This window comes from Bos indicus x Bos taurus, chromosome 8 (genome assembly GCF_003369695.1).
Source record: "Bos indicus x Bos taurus breed Angus x Brahman F1 hybrid chromosome 8, Bos_hybrid_MaternalHap_v2.0, whole genome shotgun sequence".
NCBI lineage: Eukaryota > Metazoa > Chordata > Mammalia > Artiodactyla > Bovidae > Bos > Bos indicus x Bos taurus.
In genome coordinates this window covers 84,479,029-84,493,162 of record NC_040083.1, presented here as the reverse complement: position 1 = coordinate 84,493,162, position 14,134 = coordinate 84,479,029, and the positions used below count along the sequence as shown (strand labels likewise).

At 56.2% G+C, this 14,134-nt stretch overlaps 1 protein-coding gene across 3 annotated transcripts; it reads left to right on the top strand.

Moving 5' to 3' along the window:
- The first annotated feature begins 2,831 nt into the window (after positions 1–2,831).
- NINJ1 (ninjurin 1) lies at positions 2,832–14,134 on the top strand. Of its 3 annotated transcripts, none has more exons than XM_027550326.1 (4): positions 2,832–3,003; positions 11,275–11,500; positions 12,311–12,469; positions 13,547–14,134. In XM_027550326.1, the coding sequence occupies exons 1-4, from the start codon at positions 2,929–2,931 to the stop codon at positions 13,579–13,581; spliced, it is 495 nt and encodes a 164-aa protein (XP_027406127.1). In that variant the 5' UTR covers positions 2,832–2,928; the 3' UTR covers positions 13,582–14,134. The 3 variants fall into 3 exon arrangements, with proteins under 3 accessions (XP_027406127.1, XP_027406128.1, XP_027406129.1); XM_027550327.1 differs by having other exon boundaries at positions 2,836–3,003; positions 12,307–12,469; XM_027550328.1 differs by having other exon boundaries at positions 2,852–3,003; positions 11,047–11,500.

The following is a 14,134-nucleotide window of genomic DNA, read 5'->3' as shown; positions in this document are numbered from 1 at the left end:
AAGGAGCTGTTGCGGGGAGAAGTCAATTCTGACTCCATGTTGAAATGGTTTCTTTGACTTGCTTTCCGTTGCTTTTATTATTATAATCACACATAATGGCCTGCCTCAGAGAATCCTACCCCTCTGCCTGATTATTAAATCAAAGTGCCTTTGTTCCGAACCTTGTCCTTGTGTAGATGGCAAGAAGGAAGAAATTAACACATCACTCTGCCTGAGGCTTGTCGTCTAGGAGATACTTGCAAGATTAAGTGGCCTTTTTACTTTGTTTCCTCACCTCCCCCCCATCTCTGGTTCATAACAGAACCTGGCATCCAGACCCTAACAAGATGGTTATTTTGAGGCGTTAGTCTGCCATCTTCTCTGTCTGCCAGCTTTCTGAATAAGAATAAAGTCGTATTCCTTGCCTCATCAACACCTTGTCTCTTGGACTCATTGGCCATACATGCAGTGGGCAGAGTGAGCTTGGACTCAGTAACAAAGCTGCTGCTGCTGCTAAGTCACTTCAGTCGTGTCCGACTCTGTGCGACCCCATAGACGGCAACCTATCAGGCTCCCTTGTCCCTGGGATTCTCCAGGCAAGAACACTGGAGTGGGTTGCCATTTCCTTCTCCAATGCATGAAAGTGAAAAGTGAAAGTGATTGCAATGAGAAACCTGTGCACCACAACTAGAGTAGTCCTCACTCGGCGCAACTAGAGAGACCCCGCAAGAAGCAACTAAGACCCAGCACAGCCAAAAAAAAAATCAATCAATCAATCAATCAATTTTTAAAAAGATAAGATTTTTTTTAAAAAAAAAGTTACTTCTAGCCGTAAGGGTAAGGCATTAGGCAGGGGGAAACAAGGAGGTCTTGGTGTGGAGGGCAATCACGGGTGAGGCAGGCGCAAGGTTACAGTGCTCATGGATGCCCACCTGCTGCCTGGTGTTGGCTGAAAAAATACTCACAGCCTAAAAGTTGAGAGTTATATTTATCCCGTGGAAACTTTCAGCACTTCTAGCCCAGGTGACAGCATCTCAAGAAACCCTGAGAGAAGTGGTCCGAGGAGGCGAGTGGAGGAGCCATTTTGCAACAAAGGGCAGGTAGTCTGATCATCAAAAGATTATTGTTATTTAAAGAAAATGAGACATCCCAAGTTAAGGAAATCAGCATTTTTCTATTTACAGGAAGATGCAAGAGTCTGCGCTCACTGAAATCATTCCTTTCACATGCACCTCAGCTATCTGGGGCCAGTACCCTGTGTTTTCACATCTTGAACTTCCTGTCCTCGGGGCTCACCATAGGAAATGGCTGTAGTCTGCGGGCTGCTAGATAGCAGGTGTTCTTTGCCTTCCTGAATTCCCTTAGGGCTCACTAGCTCACCTTGGAGGGCTGCAATCACTGATGACTGTGGCAACTTTGTTTACTGACACAGCAGGAACTATTTCATTTTTCACTGGCCAGACCAGCCAAGAGAGCAACAAGTCCACTACTTACAGATCCACGCAATCCCCCCAGTTCTGAGCATGGCCCTCCTAGGTCTCTTCCCAGCTATGCCTCAGTTTCCTCCCATGTCAAGTGAGAGAGTAACCCGTGCTTCACAAGGCTATCCCATATCACCCCCCATCTGCCCCATAACCCTTTCCAGGCCACAGCACCCAGAACAGGGCCTAGCATAAAGCAGGCACTCTAGTTACAGGATGAATAAATGAGCTCTCAGTTCAGTTTAGTTCAGTTCAGTCGCTCAGTTGTGTCCGACTCTTTGCGACCCCATGAATCGCAGCACGCCAGGCCTCCCTGTCCATCACCAACTCCCGGAGTTCACTCAGACTCACGTCCATCGAGTCAGTGATGCCATCCAGCCATCTCATAAGGCCAATGTAACTATCTCCCGACCTTGGGCACTGCTGCTTACTCTCTCTGATCTCTGGTTTAACAGGAGGGGTAAGGTCACGCCCACATGGCCTTGGTCAAATGCCTTGTGCTAACAGAATTTAGCAGACACTATGAGAGAAGGCAGAAGGTGGGGCGGGAATGGGGGTGGAGGTGGGCAGCGCAACTGGGAGGAGTAAAAAGCTGTTGGTCCTGGGAGCCAGGTCAGGGTCAGGGCAGAACACAGAGACCCAGACCTTCGCCTACCAGGCTGGGGAGATAATGTTTGGCCTCTGCACCCGCCTGGCTTCTGGGAGAGGCCTGCGTCCCGGGAAACAAGTGCTGAAAGAGTCAAGGGCTGGAGGAACCAACATGCTTTTGCCACCCCTAGTGGCTGGCACTGGCACAGACAAGGTGCCACCCCAAACAAGGGGCCCTGCCTGAAGACACAGAGGCTGCTCCATGAAGGGCGGCAGGCACAAAGAGGGCCCAAGCTGCGGTGACCTGCTGTCTGGTCCCTCCTGAGTGGGTGGGAGGCCTTCATGTCCCCTTTTCCTAGAGAAGGCCAAAGTTCAGAGGGTGTGAGACCCAGGCGACTCGCAGGTTTCGTGTGCGGGGCGAGCGATGTGTTGGCGAGAGCTGCACTGGGGCCCCGCGGGTGAGTGTCATCCGGGGAAACACAAAACCACACCCGCGGCAGTACCCGCTAGCCTTCATGGCGGTTAGCGAAGCGGCCTGGGAAAGGCCGGTTCTTGCCCTCGTTTTATGGATTAAAAGTGTCCACGACAGGAACGCAGAAGGCGACGTGCGTTACCACGAACACTAGAGATCGGGGACCTAACAGAAGTGAAATTCAGCGCTGGTTCCCCCTGCCATAGAGGTCCACGCGGGGCAGGCCCGGGGTGGCCTAAGCCCCGCCCCGCAGCCTCCGCCAGGGGATTGGGGGCGGAGTCTGAGTGCGGCTGCGTGCGCCGGGCGGGAGGAAGGCGGGCCGTGGGCGGACCCGCAGCCGGGTCTGTGTGCGCGGCTGGGGCGCGGGCCACGCTGAGACCCGGAGCAAAGCTGACCCAGTGCCTCACCATGGACTCGCGCCCCGAAGAGTACGAGCTCAACGGCGACCTGCGCCCGAGCTCGCCCGGATCCCCGGGCGCCTCGGTAAGCACCCCCTCCATCCGTGCCGCTGTGCAACCTTGTCCGACGCCCGCCCTCTCTGAGCCCTGCTCCCAAGACTCCCAGGCACCTACGGGCGCCGACCCGCTGCGCGCCGCGTCCGCAGTGAGGGTCGGGGTGGTCGCCATGCCCCCTGCGTCCCGCCCCCTTGCCAGCGTGGTCGCGGGGAGCCCAGGGATGATCCGGGGCTCAAGCCACTCTGGAAAGTTGGGCTGGGGCGCGGGCGGTTGGCAGGCTGCCGTACGTGGCCCGGGGCAGGTAGCGCCCACACGGAGCTGCGCAGCCGTGGGGCCTGGGCGCCACCTTCACTCCGCTTTCCGCGGCCCCTGCCTTCTTGGCTCTCACACAGCGCTCCAGCTCTGCCTCTGCTCCGGTTCGCTGCCCGCTGGGACTAGGCACCGAACGGATCCCGGCCTCTGGGCTCCAGGCCAGCAGCGGGCAGACAGTTACGTCACTTACGGTGTCCACAGCGACCGCACAGTCTTGTGCATGCCCTGATGGGGAACCTGGGGCCGCTGTGGCCTCCTCCCCTCTCTCCACCCGCGGGTTCTTGCGCTTCAGCCGGCCCTGCTGGCCTTGGAGCGCTGTGAGCATGGGGGCAGGCCCTGGCAGTGGTCCCATTTAGATCCAGTACCCTGGCACCCTGGGGTCCTGTCCCACTGTTGGAGCAGGGCCACAGTAGCGGTTTGTAACCGGCCTTGCCCAGGACGCACTTCCCCAGGGCCTCTGTTTGTGGCGCAGACCTGAGCACCACCCTTTGGTAACTTGTTGACATTGGACTTTCTTTTAGTTTCTGACCCCTGGGGATGGGGGCAGGGACAGTGGCCTCTCAGCCATGTACACCAGACTAAGGCCGAGACTGACCCTGCTCAGATGTGGGTGACCAGTCCTAGGTGATGCTGTAGTAAGAGGCCATATTTAGGGGGTGGAGGGCAAACATGTGGGGCAAGCAAGGCCCTGGCCTGGGGAGCAGTCCCTCAGCAGGCAGGGATCCCTGTGCTCAGGGGTCACCGCCATTGGCTTTGAGACCAGTTGCGGGTGCTACAGCCCTGTTCCACTCTATCTGAGAGCCGAGACCAGTCCTAACGGAGAAGCCATGGCCAGAGTGCTGGACACACAGGCGGGTGGGAAGACTTCCTGACCAGTGGGGACCTTGGCACTGAGCCCTGGGGTGTGAGTATGTGTGGAAGGGCATCCCAGGAGGAAGAACAGTGACAGAAGGGCCCAGGGGCTGGACCACCAAGTACATCGGGGCTGAGTATAGGAGGTCAGACCTTGCCAGCTGCAGAGGGGCCGTGGAGGCTCTGGACGCTCATGTGAGAGTGGACACATTATTCCAGGGGGCTCCAGTCACAGGCAGGGAGGCTCTGGGAGAGAATGTCAGGACTGATGGCTGCTCTGCTCATCCAGCCTGGGGTCCAGTCCCACCCAACACTGCTCTCTCTCCAGCCTCTGCCTTCTGCTTCCCACCCTCAGGACCTGCCTCACTGTGCTCTTAGGCACATCACTCTGTGTCTCAGTGTCTTATTTGTGAAATGGGGTGAGAGCAGCACCTCCAACAGAGGGTTATGAAAGAAAGTAAAAGTGTTAGTCACTCAGTTGTGTCTGACTCTTTGCGAACCCTTGGACTGTAGCCCGCCAGGCTCCTCTGTCCATGGGATTCTCCAGGCAAGAATACTGGAGTGGGTGACCATTCCCTTCTCCAGGGGATCTTCCCAACCCAAGGAGTGAACCCACATCTCTTGCACTGCAGGCAGATCCTTTACTGTCTGAGCCACCAGGGAAGCCCTCAGAGGCTTGTGGTGAGGACTAAATGGGCTAATGTGTGTGAAGTGCTGGGGTGAACTGGACGCATAGTATTAACATTCCTGCCTGCCAAACTAGATCCTCTTTCAAAGATGACATCCCGGCAGGGTTTAGGAAGGGCAGCACCTTCTCCCAGGCACAATCCGCTCTCCCCTTACCCCATCATAGGCACGGCCCTCCCCCTGCACCTCACCTGGCTCTTCCACAGCATTCCCTCCCAGTGGCCCCTGCCTGAATCTGAGTCCCAAGGTCCTGCTTGAGGAGGGGTAGAAAGGCTTGCTGGGAGGAGGGGAAAATCCCAGGATCTTCATAAATGTCCCCACTTGAGCAAGAGCCCCCAGACAGCAGGATGTGTGGGCTGAGTCACCTCGATGTCCTCAATGTGCCCCTAGCTGCGGGAGGACTGACTGGGAGCCCAAGCCCAGAGCCCCATCGGTCTCAAGATGCCCTGCTGCATGGCCTTGGGCAAGTACGGACTCTCTCTGTGAACCTCAATTTCCTCTTCTGTAGAGTGGTGAAGAATCACTCACCTCCCAGGGTGACTGGGCTCAGAGGAGAGTTGTATGTATAATCCAAGGGCAGATGATCTGTCAGGCCAGGGCAGTGAGGGAACTCCACAGATGTCCACTCCACAGATGTCCCCCTCCACGTGCTGCCTACCCCTGTGGCCTCCATGCAAGGCCAGTCAGCTTAGGGCCCCTGCTGGAGTGAGTTGGTGTCTTTAGTCAATTAACTCACTTTTGGATGGCAGCAGAAGAAATAAGAAGCGTTAGTTATATTGTGAAAATAAATGTGGCCATGCCCAGGGTTTATCTGAGGGGGCAGCTGCCTTGGACACTGCAGACTCTGGGGCTATAGCCAGCCGAGGACACAGCAGGGCTCTGGCAGAACAGGGTGCAGTGAGGCTCACAGGGCAACATTTGGGCTTGGAAACCAAGTCCTGGGAGGGAGGATTGCTTGCATAGCCTCCGCTGCTGGGAGAGGTTTGCTCTTTTTCTCTTAAACTCTTTTTTTGGCCTTGCTGAGCTGGTATGTGGAATTTCAGTTCCCCGATCAGGGATTGAGCCTGTGCCCCCTGCCTTGGAATTGTGGAGTCTTAATCACGGGATCACCAGGGAAGTTCCACGTTTGCTCTTTTTCTCATTTCTGCTCTCCTGGCAGATCCTGAGGCTGGCGGGGTCTTGGCCATGTTCCAAAAGGCAACTCTGACGTGGCCGCACAGTTACTTCTGGTCAGTGGTGAGCCCACAGGAAGCAGGACTGCCCAACCCCGCTCAGCTGCTGCGAGGACCTCCCACCCCTACCCTGGGAAACTTCCCGCCAGGAACTCAGACATGGAGCAAGAGACCTTCCAAGGCTGACTGGGCACAGATGGTGTGGGGACAGTGCAAGAGTGAGCTAGTGTGACCTGGGGTGGGTGCCTTCACGCTGAGCCCAGGCAGTGGGCACAGTAGCAGCTTATGCCCCACACCGATGGATCAGACAGATCCTACTGGGCCTCAGCAGATCCTACCTGGTCGGTTCTCAGGTCCCAGCCCAGAAGTGAGGACTCCAGAACCCCCACATCCACTGTTGCCCACTGAGCCCAAGGGGAGGGGCCCTATGCAGGAGTGGCTGCAATGGCCAGCATCTGGAGCTGGGCTTCACTCAGCTCATGCAGTTTCCGGGGCTAGTCCTCGCTCTTCCTTGTTAGGGACTTTCACAATAGACTTAATTACAAGTTGTTACAGTTCATTTGGGAGGCAGCCTTTCAAAGCCATGAGGCTGGGTGGCGAGGAAGAGGATCAATCAGTCCTGCCCTGCCCCAGCTGTGCTCTAACCAGCCACTAGGCTTCTGAGCGCTTCATTCACTCCCCATCATGTGCCCGCCTGCCCATTTTATAGCTGAGGAAACTGAGCACAGACCAGTCACTCTGCTGGTCTGTGGTGTGGCAGGATGTGGAGATGATAAAGGGAAGGCTCACATCCACATCCCACCTCTTCCCAGAGCAGCTGATGAGCCTCATAAATTTTGGGTCTATGAGGGCCTTGGTCGTTCATTCTTTAGATGTGAAACTGGGCTCTGGGAAGGGGGGTGGGAATTCCCACATAGGCATCTTGTTCCATGCTTGTACCTGGGATTTGGAGTCAGTGGCAGAATTGTGGGCAGGCAGGATTGGAGGAAGTCCATAACCCAAACCTTGAGGTCCTGCAGAGATTCAGTCGGCCATGGCCCTGGCCTGCCCTCATCTCCCAAGGAAGCAGAGGGTTTACCGGCAAGAGGCTGAGGATGAGCCAGACCTCGTGGGCCCAACTGGAGGCCATGGGCAGCCTCTCCAAGCCCAGGGTGAACTGGAGGATGCGCTGTGTTGAAACTGGGTACTCTGAGTACCTCAGACCTGTTTTGAATCTCGCTTCTGTTCCAATTTGCCTCCCTGTCCAAGCTGAGGTTGCTCAGTGCAGTGTGACCCTGGGCCGGGTGGCCTGGGTCCCTGCGAGCTGCCTGTGTACAAATGACTGGGATGACGCACATTGTCCACAGAAAGTAGGCTCAAGGAGCCAGCCTTGTGGGCATCCCTGCCAAAACCAGCTCCTTCTCTACAGGCTTCTTCCTGGCTTTTAGAGAAAAGAAAAACAAATGGCAGCCCTGAGCTTACTCAGCTTCTGAGATGCCGCTGGGTTTCAGTGAATTCCTTTTGGCCCCAGGGACACATTAAACTGGGTGTTTGATCCCTGCACTGCCCAAGTCATTGGCAGAGGTCTCAGTGGGAGGGTCCCAAGCATGGCTCCTGGCAGCTGGGTGGGGAGGTGAAGCTCCACACCTGTGCAAGATGGGCTCTGACTTCCCCCCAACTTGGGTGACCTCCTCAGGATAGTGCCTTCCCTGGGATTCACCTGAACAGTGGTCACCTCTCGGGCCCAGAGCTCTCCCCACAGCTCAAAGCCCCTCCCCAGAAGGCCTGGGGTACCAAGGTCAGGCACGAGGGAAATGAATCAACCCTGAAATCCACCCCCAACCCAAGGCCCTACACATAAAGCTTCCTGACCTCCTCCCCAGTGTGGACATGAGGCTGTGCCATGTCCTGGGTGGCCCTTAGCTTCAAGGTGGACAAGCTGGGTTCAAATTCTGATCTGCCTCTCCCTCACGGTGGCCCTGAGTAAGCCCCCTTGACCCTTAGTCTTCCACTCTGTAGAATGGGAGAACAGTGCTCTTTCTCCCTGTTAGTCTACTTGGTGGGTGGTAGAACTTCCCAGACTGTGGCCTGGGGTGTACAGATGGGAAAACTGAAGCCCGGTGAAGGGAACATGTTGTCGAGGCTACACTGCAAGCCTGTAGTCAGCTAGGGCTTGACCAGAGCCCCCTCCCCACCAGCCGTGTGGCCTGCAGCCTCTGGCCAGTGCTCCTTATCACTGCATGGGTTGAATAGGAAGCAGATGGCTCTGTGGGCAGGAAATATCCTGGTCAGAAGGGACATATGGGCTGAGGCCCTTGCTTGCTACCAGGGGCCCTGAGACAGTGACCAGATCCCCCAGAACCTCCTGGGATGTTTGCTCCATGGCCCTGTTGCACACCTAGGGCGCTCAACTGCAGAGGGGGCTGGGGACTTCCAAGCACTCAGCCTCACAAGTGACCCTGACCTCAGCCCTGCTCTGCAGGGCCGGAGGAGACTGTGGTGTCAGCTTTCAAAGCTTCTGAGCCCTGGCACCTGGGTTCAAATCCCAGTGCAGCCCTCACTTCCTATTGACTTTGGACAAGTTTCCTTCCCGTACAGACTCAATTTACCCCCTCAGTTTACTTCCCCGTGAAGACAAGGACTCCCTGGAGGAAAGCACCCAACTGAAGGGTGACGGGTTTTGCCCTGGGCCCCCAAGGTGGAGGACAGGGGGGCACAGGCTCCCTGTGCTGGGGGCACTGCTGCTGCTGCTGGCATTGTGTATTTGAATGTGTGTGTGGTTGCATAGGCGTGAAATATTTATACAGCTCAAGAGAGTTCAAAGTAAAAGAGGAATTCTCCCTCCTGCCCAGAAGCCTCCACAGTTAGCTGTGTGTGTGTTTGTTAATGAACACACACATGTATATTGTATGTATGTATGTACACGTATGTGTACATGTATCCACGTGTGTGTGTGCATGTGTACCATGTATACATGTTAGTGTATGCTTACACGCGTATATGCATTGTGCTTCTGTGTATGTGTGTATAGATGCGGGTGTATGGCGTGTATGTGTGTATGTGCTCATGAATGTGTGCATTTGTGTGTGTATAGCTCCCCTGCCCCCCAGAAGGTGGAAGCTCCTTGGAAGACCTGCGCCTGGCTTTTTCTCTGGGATTGGGGATTGGGATGAGCACTGGGGTGGCCTCAAGGAAGACATTTTGGTGTTTCTGGTTTATGAAACTTAGGGGCACATGGCCAGCAGGCCAGGGCCTCCAGGATGCCTGCACCCAGTGGAGCACATACATGATGGAGCATGGGCAGCTGGGCCACTTTGCAAGAGCAGAGCTGGGAGACAGCGTGGGTGCTTTTGAGGCAGGGCACAGACCCTGGGGAGGAGTGGTGTGCCCTGGGTATTCTTGGGCGAGGGGGGTGGCCCACCCAGCTGTGAGTGCAGTTGTAGGCCTGGCATGGAGAGTCAAAGGAGAGACCCCACTTAAAGAAAGAAAGAGGCTGCACATGGAATTTCCTGGAGAGCAGGGCCAGGGCACTGGGTTGGACAAAGGCTTTCCCAGCGAGCTCTTGGTCTAGAATTTTAAACCAAGAGGATTTGCTGCTTAAGAACAACGGACAGTGAGGGAACACAGGACACGGGAGTCCCATGCTCGCCCTCCTGAGCCTGTTATTCTAGATGAGATTTAAACTTTAAAAGATATAATGTAGTGATGACCTAGAGGGGTGGGTGGGGAGGTTGGGAGGAAGGTTCAAGAGGGAGGGAATGTATGTATACACACAGCTGTTCACTTTGTTGAACAGCAGAAGCTAACACAACATTGTAAAGCAGTTATACTCCAATTTAAAATAGAAGATATAATGTAAAAGTAGTTTTACTTCTGTAAAACTTCTGTATTTCTGTGATTCTGTAATTTCCATTGTATAGTTCTATAATCTCCATGCTTTCTCCAACTGCAGAAAGTAGAAGTTTGCCCTCCCCAGAACCCCCACCTCCCATCCCTGCATCTTTCATGAGTCTAGAAATAAGCTCTCCCAAATGGCCCCAGGAGGCCTAGGCTCAGGAAGGCCTGTGGACAAGTGGCCAGGGCTGAGGGGTACAGGTTAGTTCTGGGAGGATGGGGAGGGGCCTGGCCAGGGGCAGCTTGAAGAGGGCGGATGGGCTGGCTACCAAGAGGATGCCAGGTGGCTTTGAGTTGCCTTCAAGTGAAACAGCCATCCCGAGAGGCAAACTCCAGTCTCTCTCGGGAGAGGTGGCCTGGACTCCAGTTTCTGAGGCCAGCCTTCTGCCTAACTCCCCTCCCTGCTCCTGCCCCTGCAGAGAACCTAGCCTGCAGAGACAGTCGGCTCTGGGTGGGGCCTTGAGGCACAGAGGGTGCTCGGGAGTGACAGGGACTGGCCTTGAGGACTGGGGATGTTCTCAGGCAGAAGTGAGGGAGGAAGTAGCCGAGCTTGTGTTCGCAGTTTATCAACACAAACAGGAAGGCAGGATAAGCTCTAGAGCGTCATGACCAGTAGGGCACTCTAAGGGTGACCTCGTGCTTATCACGTCATTATCACGTAATGACGGATCAGGAGGAGACTCTGGAGGCGTAGATGTGTGGTGGCCTGGGTGTGGTGATGGTGTAACGGTGCACACTTAGCTCCACACTCCTCAGGTTGTTCATGTCTATTATGTACAGCTTTTTGTGTGTCAGTCACATCTCACTCAGTAAAGTGGTTTAAAATTGTTTTTAATAAAAAAGTAAGGAAGAGGCTAAGTTTAGCTGTAGATTAGAATACTGAGGCATCTCTTGAGCACCTGCTGTGTGCCCGCACAGCTGGGAGATGGCCTGGGTGGATCAGCCATCCCAGGAAGTCTTATTTCACATGTGGGCAAGTGTGTGGAAATCTGGGATCCAGCTGCTGTCACGTCACCTCCCTGGCACCAGTCACCTCCTGAAGGGAAGGGCAGGCAGGGGCACGCAGGGGAGGCTGCCAGACGGCCCCACCCATGGCAGGCAGATGGTTGGCAGCATTTTCCCGTCTAAAACCAGAGTGTGCGCTGAGGTTGTGTTTTGTTTCCTTTCTCTTCCAGGACTTGATTCCTAGGGTGGGTCTTGCAGGGCTGTACAGTCTCTTCTCTGGGCCTATTGTTCTGTTAATCAGCACATCCCTTTCAAGCCTCATCTGCTGACCCGATCTACTCCCACCTTCTTGCCAGTACCTAGGAAGGAGACCAGGCTCAAAGTAGGGGACACCAGGGTGGGCCCGGGCCCACAGTCCCCTGCTGCAGAGCCTGGCCTGACCACCCCACTCCCTGCAGCCTAGCCGCTGGGGCAGGAACCAGCCCATCAACATGAACCATTATGCCAACAAGAAGAGCGCAGCTGAGAGCATGCTGGACATCGCACTGCTGATGGCCAACGCCTCCCAGCTGAAGGCTGTCATTGAGCAGGGCCCTGGCTTCGCCTTCTTCATCCCCCTGGTGGTCCTCATCTCCATCTCCCTCGCGCTGCAGATTGCTGTGGGCGTGCTGCTCATCTTCCTTGGTGCGTGCCTGGGCAGGGGGCTGCAGCAGCGGGAGGGCCCTGGGGTTCCCCTACCCTACAGCCAGCTGATTCTGCCTGCACACATTCTGGGATGGGTCACACATTTTGCAAGCCCTCACGAGCTGCACAGGAGCCCCAGCCCACCTCGCTAGGCCAGATGGTCCAAAATGGATTAACAGCTCCCACTGTGGCCCCCAGAGGGCCCCTCATGTCTCTATCCTTCCACTCACCCAAGCTGAGGACACAGGAAAACATCATAACCATACAAAGAGTTGACGTGTATTGGGTGCCTACTATGTACCCACTAGTCCTTAGGTGGGCTATAGGGACCAGGTGATGGTCCTGCCCCCCAGGTGAGGGTCAGGTATAGAAGCAGCACGTGTTTGGGCTCCCCTCCACCTGGCTGCATGACCTCAGGCAGGCTACGTGACCTTGTGGGCCTGTTTCCTTGCCTAGAAAGTGGGCGTAAGGACAGCCTTGGGTACGTGTGGGAATGGCTTATCACGTGCCAGTGCTCAGAATGGTGCTTGCCTGTGTGTGTGCAGTACCTTGTGCCTTAGAATGCAAGCCTGGGCCTCGGGCCTCCCACCTTCCACTTTGTGATGAGGCGCCAGGCCCCTCTGAGTTTCTCCTCACAGAGCAAGCGGGGCTGCAGCAGTCAGGCCAGAGATAGCAGACTGCCTGGGCCAGGCCCCATTTTTGGCAGTGTTTTAAAGCAGGCATATCTCTCTCTGGGGGGGGGGGGGGGGCAGAAGAGGGCCCCATGATATCTCCCAGCCCTGAGCAGTGCCTGCTCCCTCTCACAGTTAGGTATGACCTCAACAACCCTGCCAAGCATGCCAAGCTGGACTTCCTCAACAACCTGGCCACTGGTCTGGTCTTCATCATCGTCGTGGTCAACATCTTCATTACTGCCTTTGGTGTCCAGAAGCCCACCATGGACATGGCACCCCGGCAGTAGGGGCTCAGGTGAGCTGGCAGGGCCGTCAAGGGTCTGTTCCTTCACGAACCCACCCGCTGACCCCACGGGGCTGCTGACTCAGCGTGGGAAACTCAGGGTCTTTTGTGCAGACCACCTGTGACTGCATCTGTCCTTGCCCAGGCCTTGCAGGGTGGGTGCCCCTGGGCATGTGCCCCCCTACACCACACTCAGCCCACTGTCCTTGTTCAGAGAGACCCAGTGCCCGCCCACGGTGACCCCACTTGGGAGCAGAAGCCACAAGGAAGTCACGTGAGCCTCGTAACACACTCAACAAGCCCCTCCTATAGGGAGGTTGTGGGGGCTCAGAGGCAGGCAACCCGGATTGTCACGAGGGCAGATGCAGAAGGCTGGCAGGTCTGGCATGTGTCCTGGCCAGGGTCACACAACACAGGTCCACGGGGCCCTGGACCCAGCAGTCCTCAGGCCTGCCACAGAGGTGAGGCGGGTGCCATAGACAGACAGCAAACACCTGTGTGTCAGGGACGTAGGAGGAAACCTTCCAGATTGACCAAGCGGACGAAGCAAGATGCTGGGAGCAGGGCCTTTGTGTGGCCCTGTTGTGAGTATCTGGCTTCCACTTGCCCCTGCCATCACTATTGGCCCCACCTGGCATAGATTCTCTGCCCAGCTGCTGGCCCCAGATTGCTGTTCAATCTGTCCCCCGTGGAATCCTCTGGATGCCAGCCTGCTGCCTCACTCATCGCATGACAACCGGGCCACTTATTAATCACCTGCTGTGTGCCCCCAAGACAGTCTTGAGTCTCCCCAAGCATCAGCCTAGTGAGGAGACCTCAAGGTCCCCATGGCACATGTCCACCCACCAGCCCCTGCTCTCAGGGGTGCCCTGTCCGAGCGTGCTGGGCCAGGGTTTTAAACCCTGACAGTGTCCCACGGGGGGACACTGTAGTTCTCCCAGGTCAGAATTGGGCTGACTCTGGAGTCAGAGTGGCCCCGACATTTATGGGCTGGTTAGCAGACACCATGCTGAGGCAGGGTCACCAGAACAGAGCTGGAGGCTCCTCCGGCCTTGGTGACTCCATGCCTCCCCTCTCCCTTCTCTGCAGGTGCCCCTGGATCATGCCTGGCCACAGCTGCCTAGACGCAGGAGGCGCCTTGCCCTTGAGGCCCATCCTCCTGTCCACGGGATTCCTCTAAACCACCGGAGCCCAGGCTGGCCCCGCTGGACTGCATCCAAATAAGCCACACATGCTCAGGCCACTCTGGCCACACAGGGCCTGCCCCGTCCTCAGCTGCTCCTCCTCCTGGAGCATGGAGTAGCCAGGCCCAGAAGATAGAACTGGTGAGCCTTCAGCAAGGGTCATCGCTGCCGTGGACATGCAGCAGGCTTGGGGGTCAAGGAGCTGGCCCCCATCTTGGGACATTTCCAGAGAGACGAGGCGATGCCTGCCCTCTGCCAGTGCAGCAGCGTCCTGGCTTTGTGTGCTGCCCACCCTGGGTGACCTGTGACCTCTGCACTTCCTGACCCAGGACTATAGACCATCAGTGACCCTGTGGGTCCCCCACCGTGGCCACTGACTCAGACCTCACACCTTCCACCAGCAGTGATTGGGCAGGGCTGTAGCCCCTCCTTGGGGATCTGAGCCCCCACTTTTCTATATATAAGTAACCAATAAAGCTGATTCTTCTCCTCG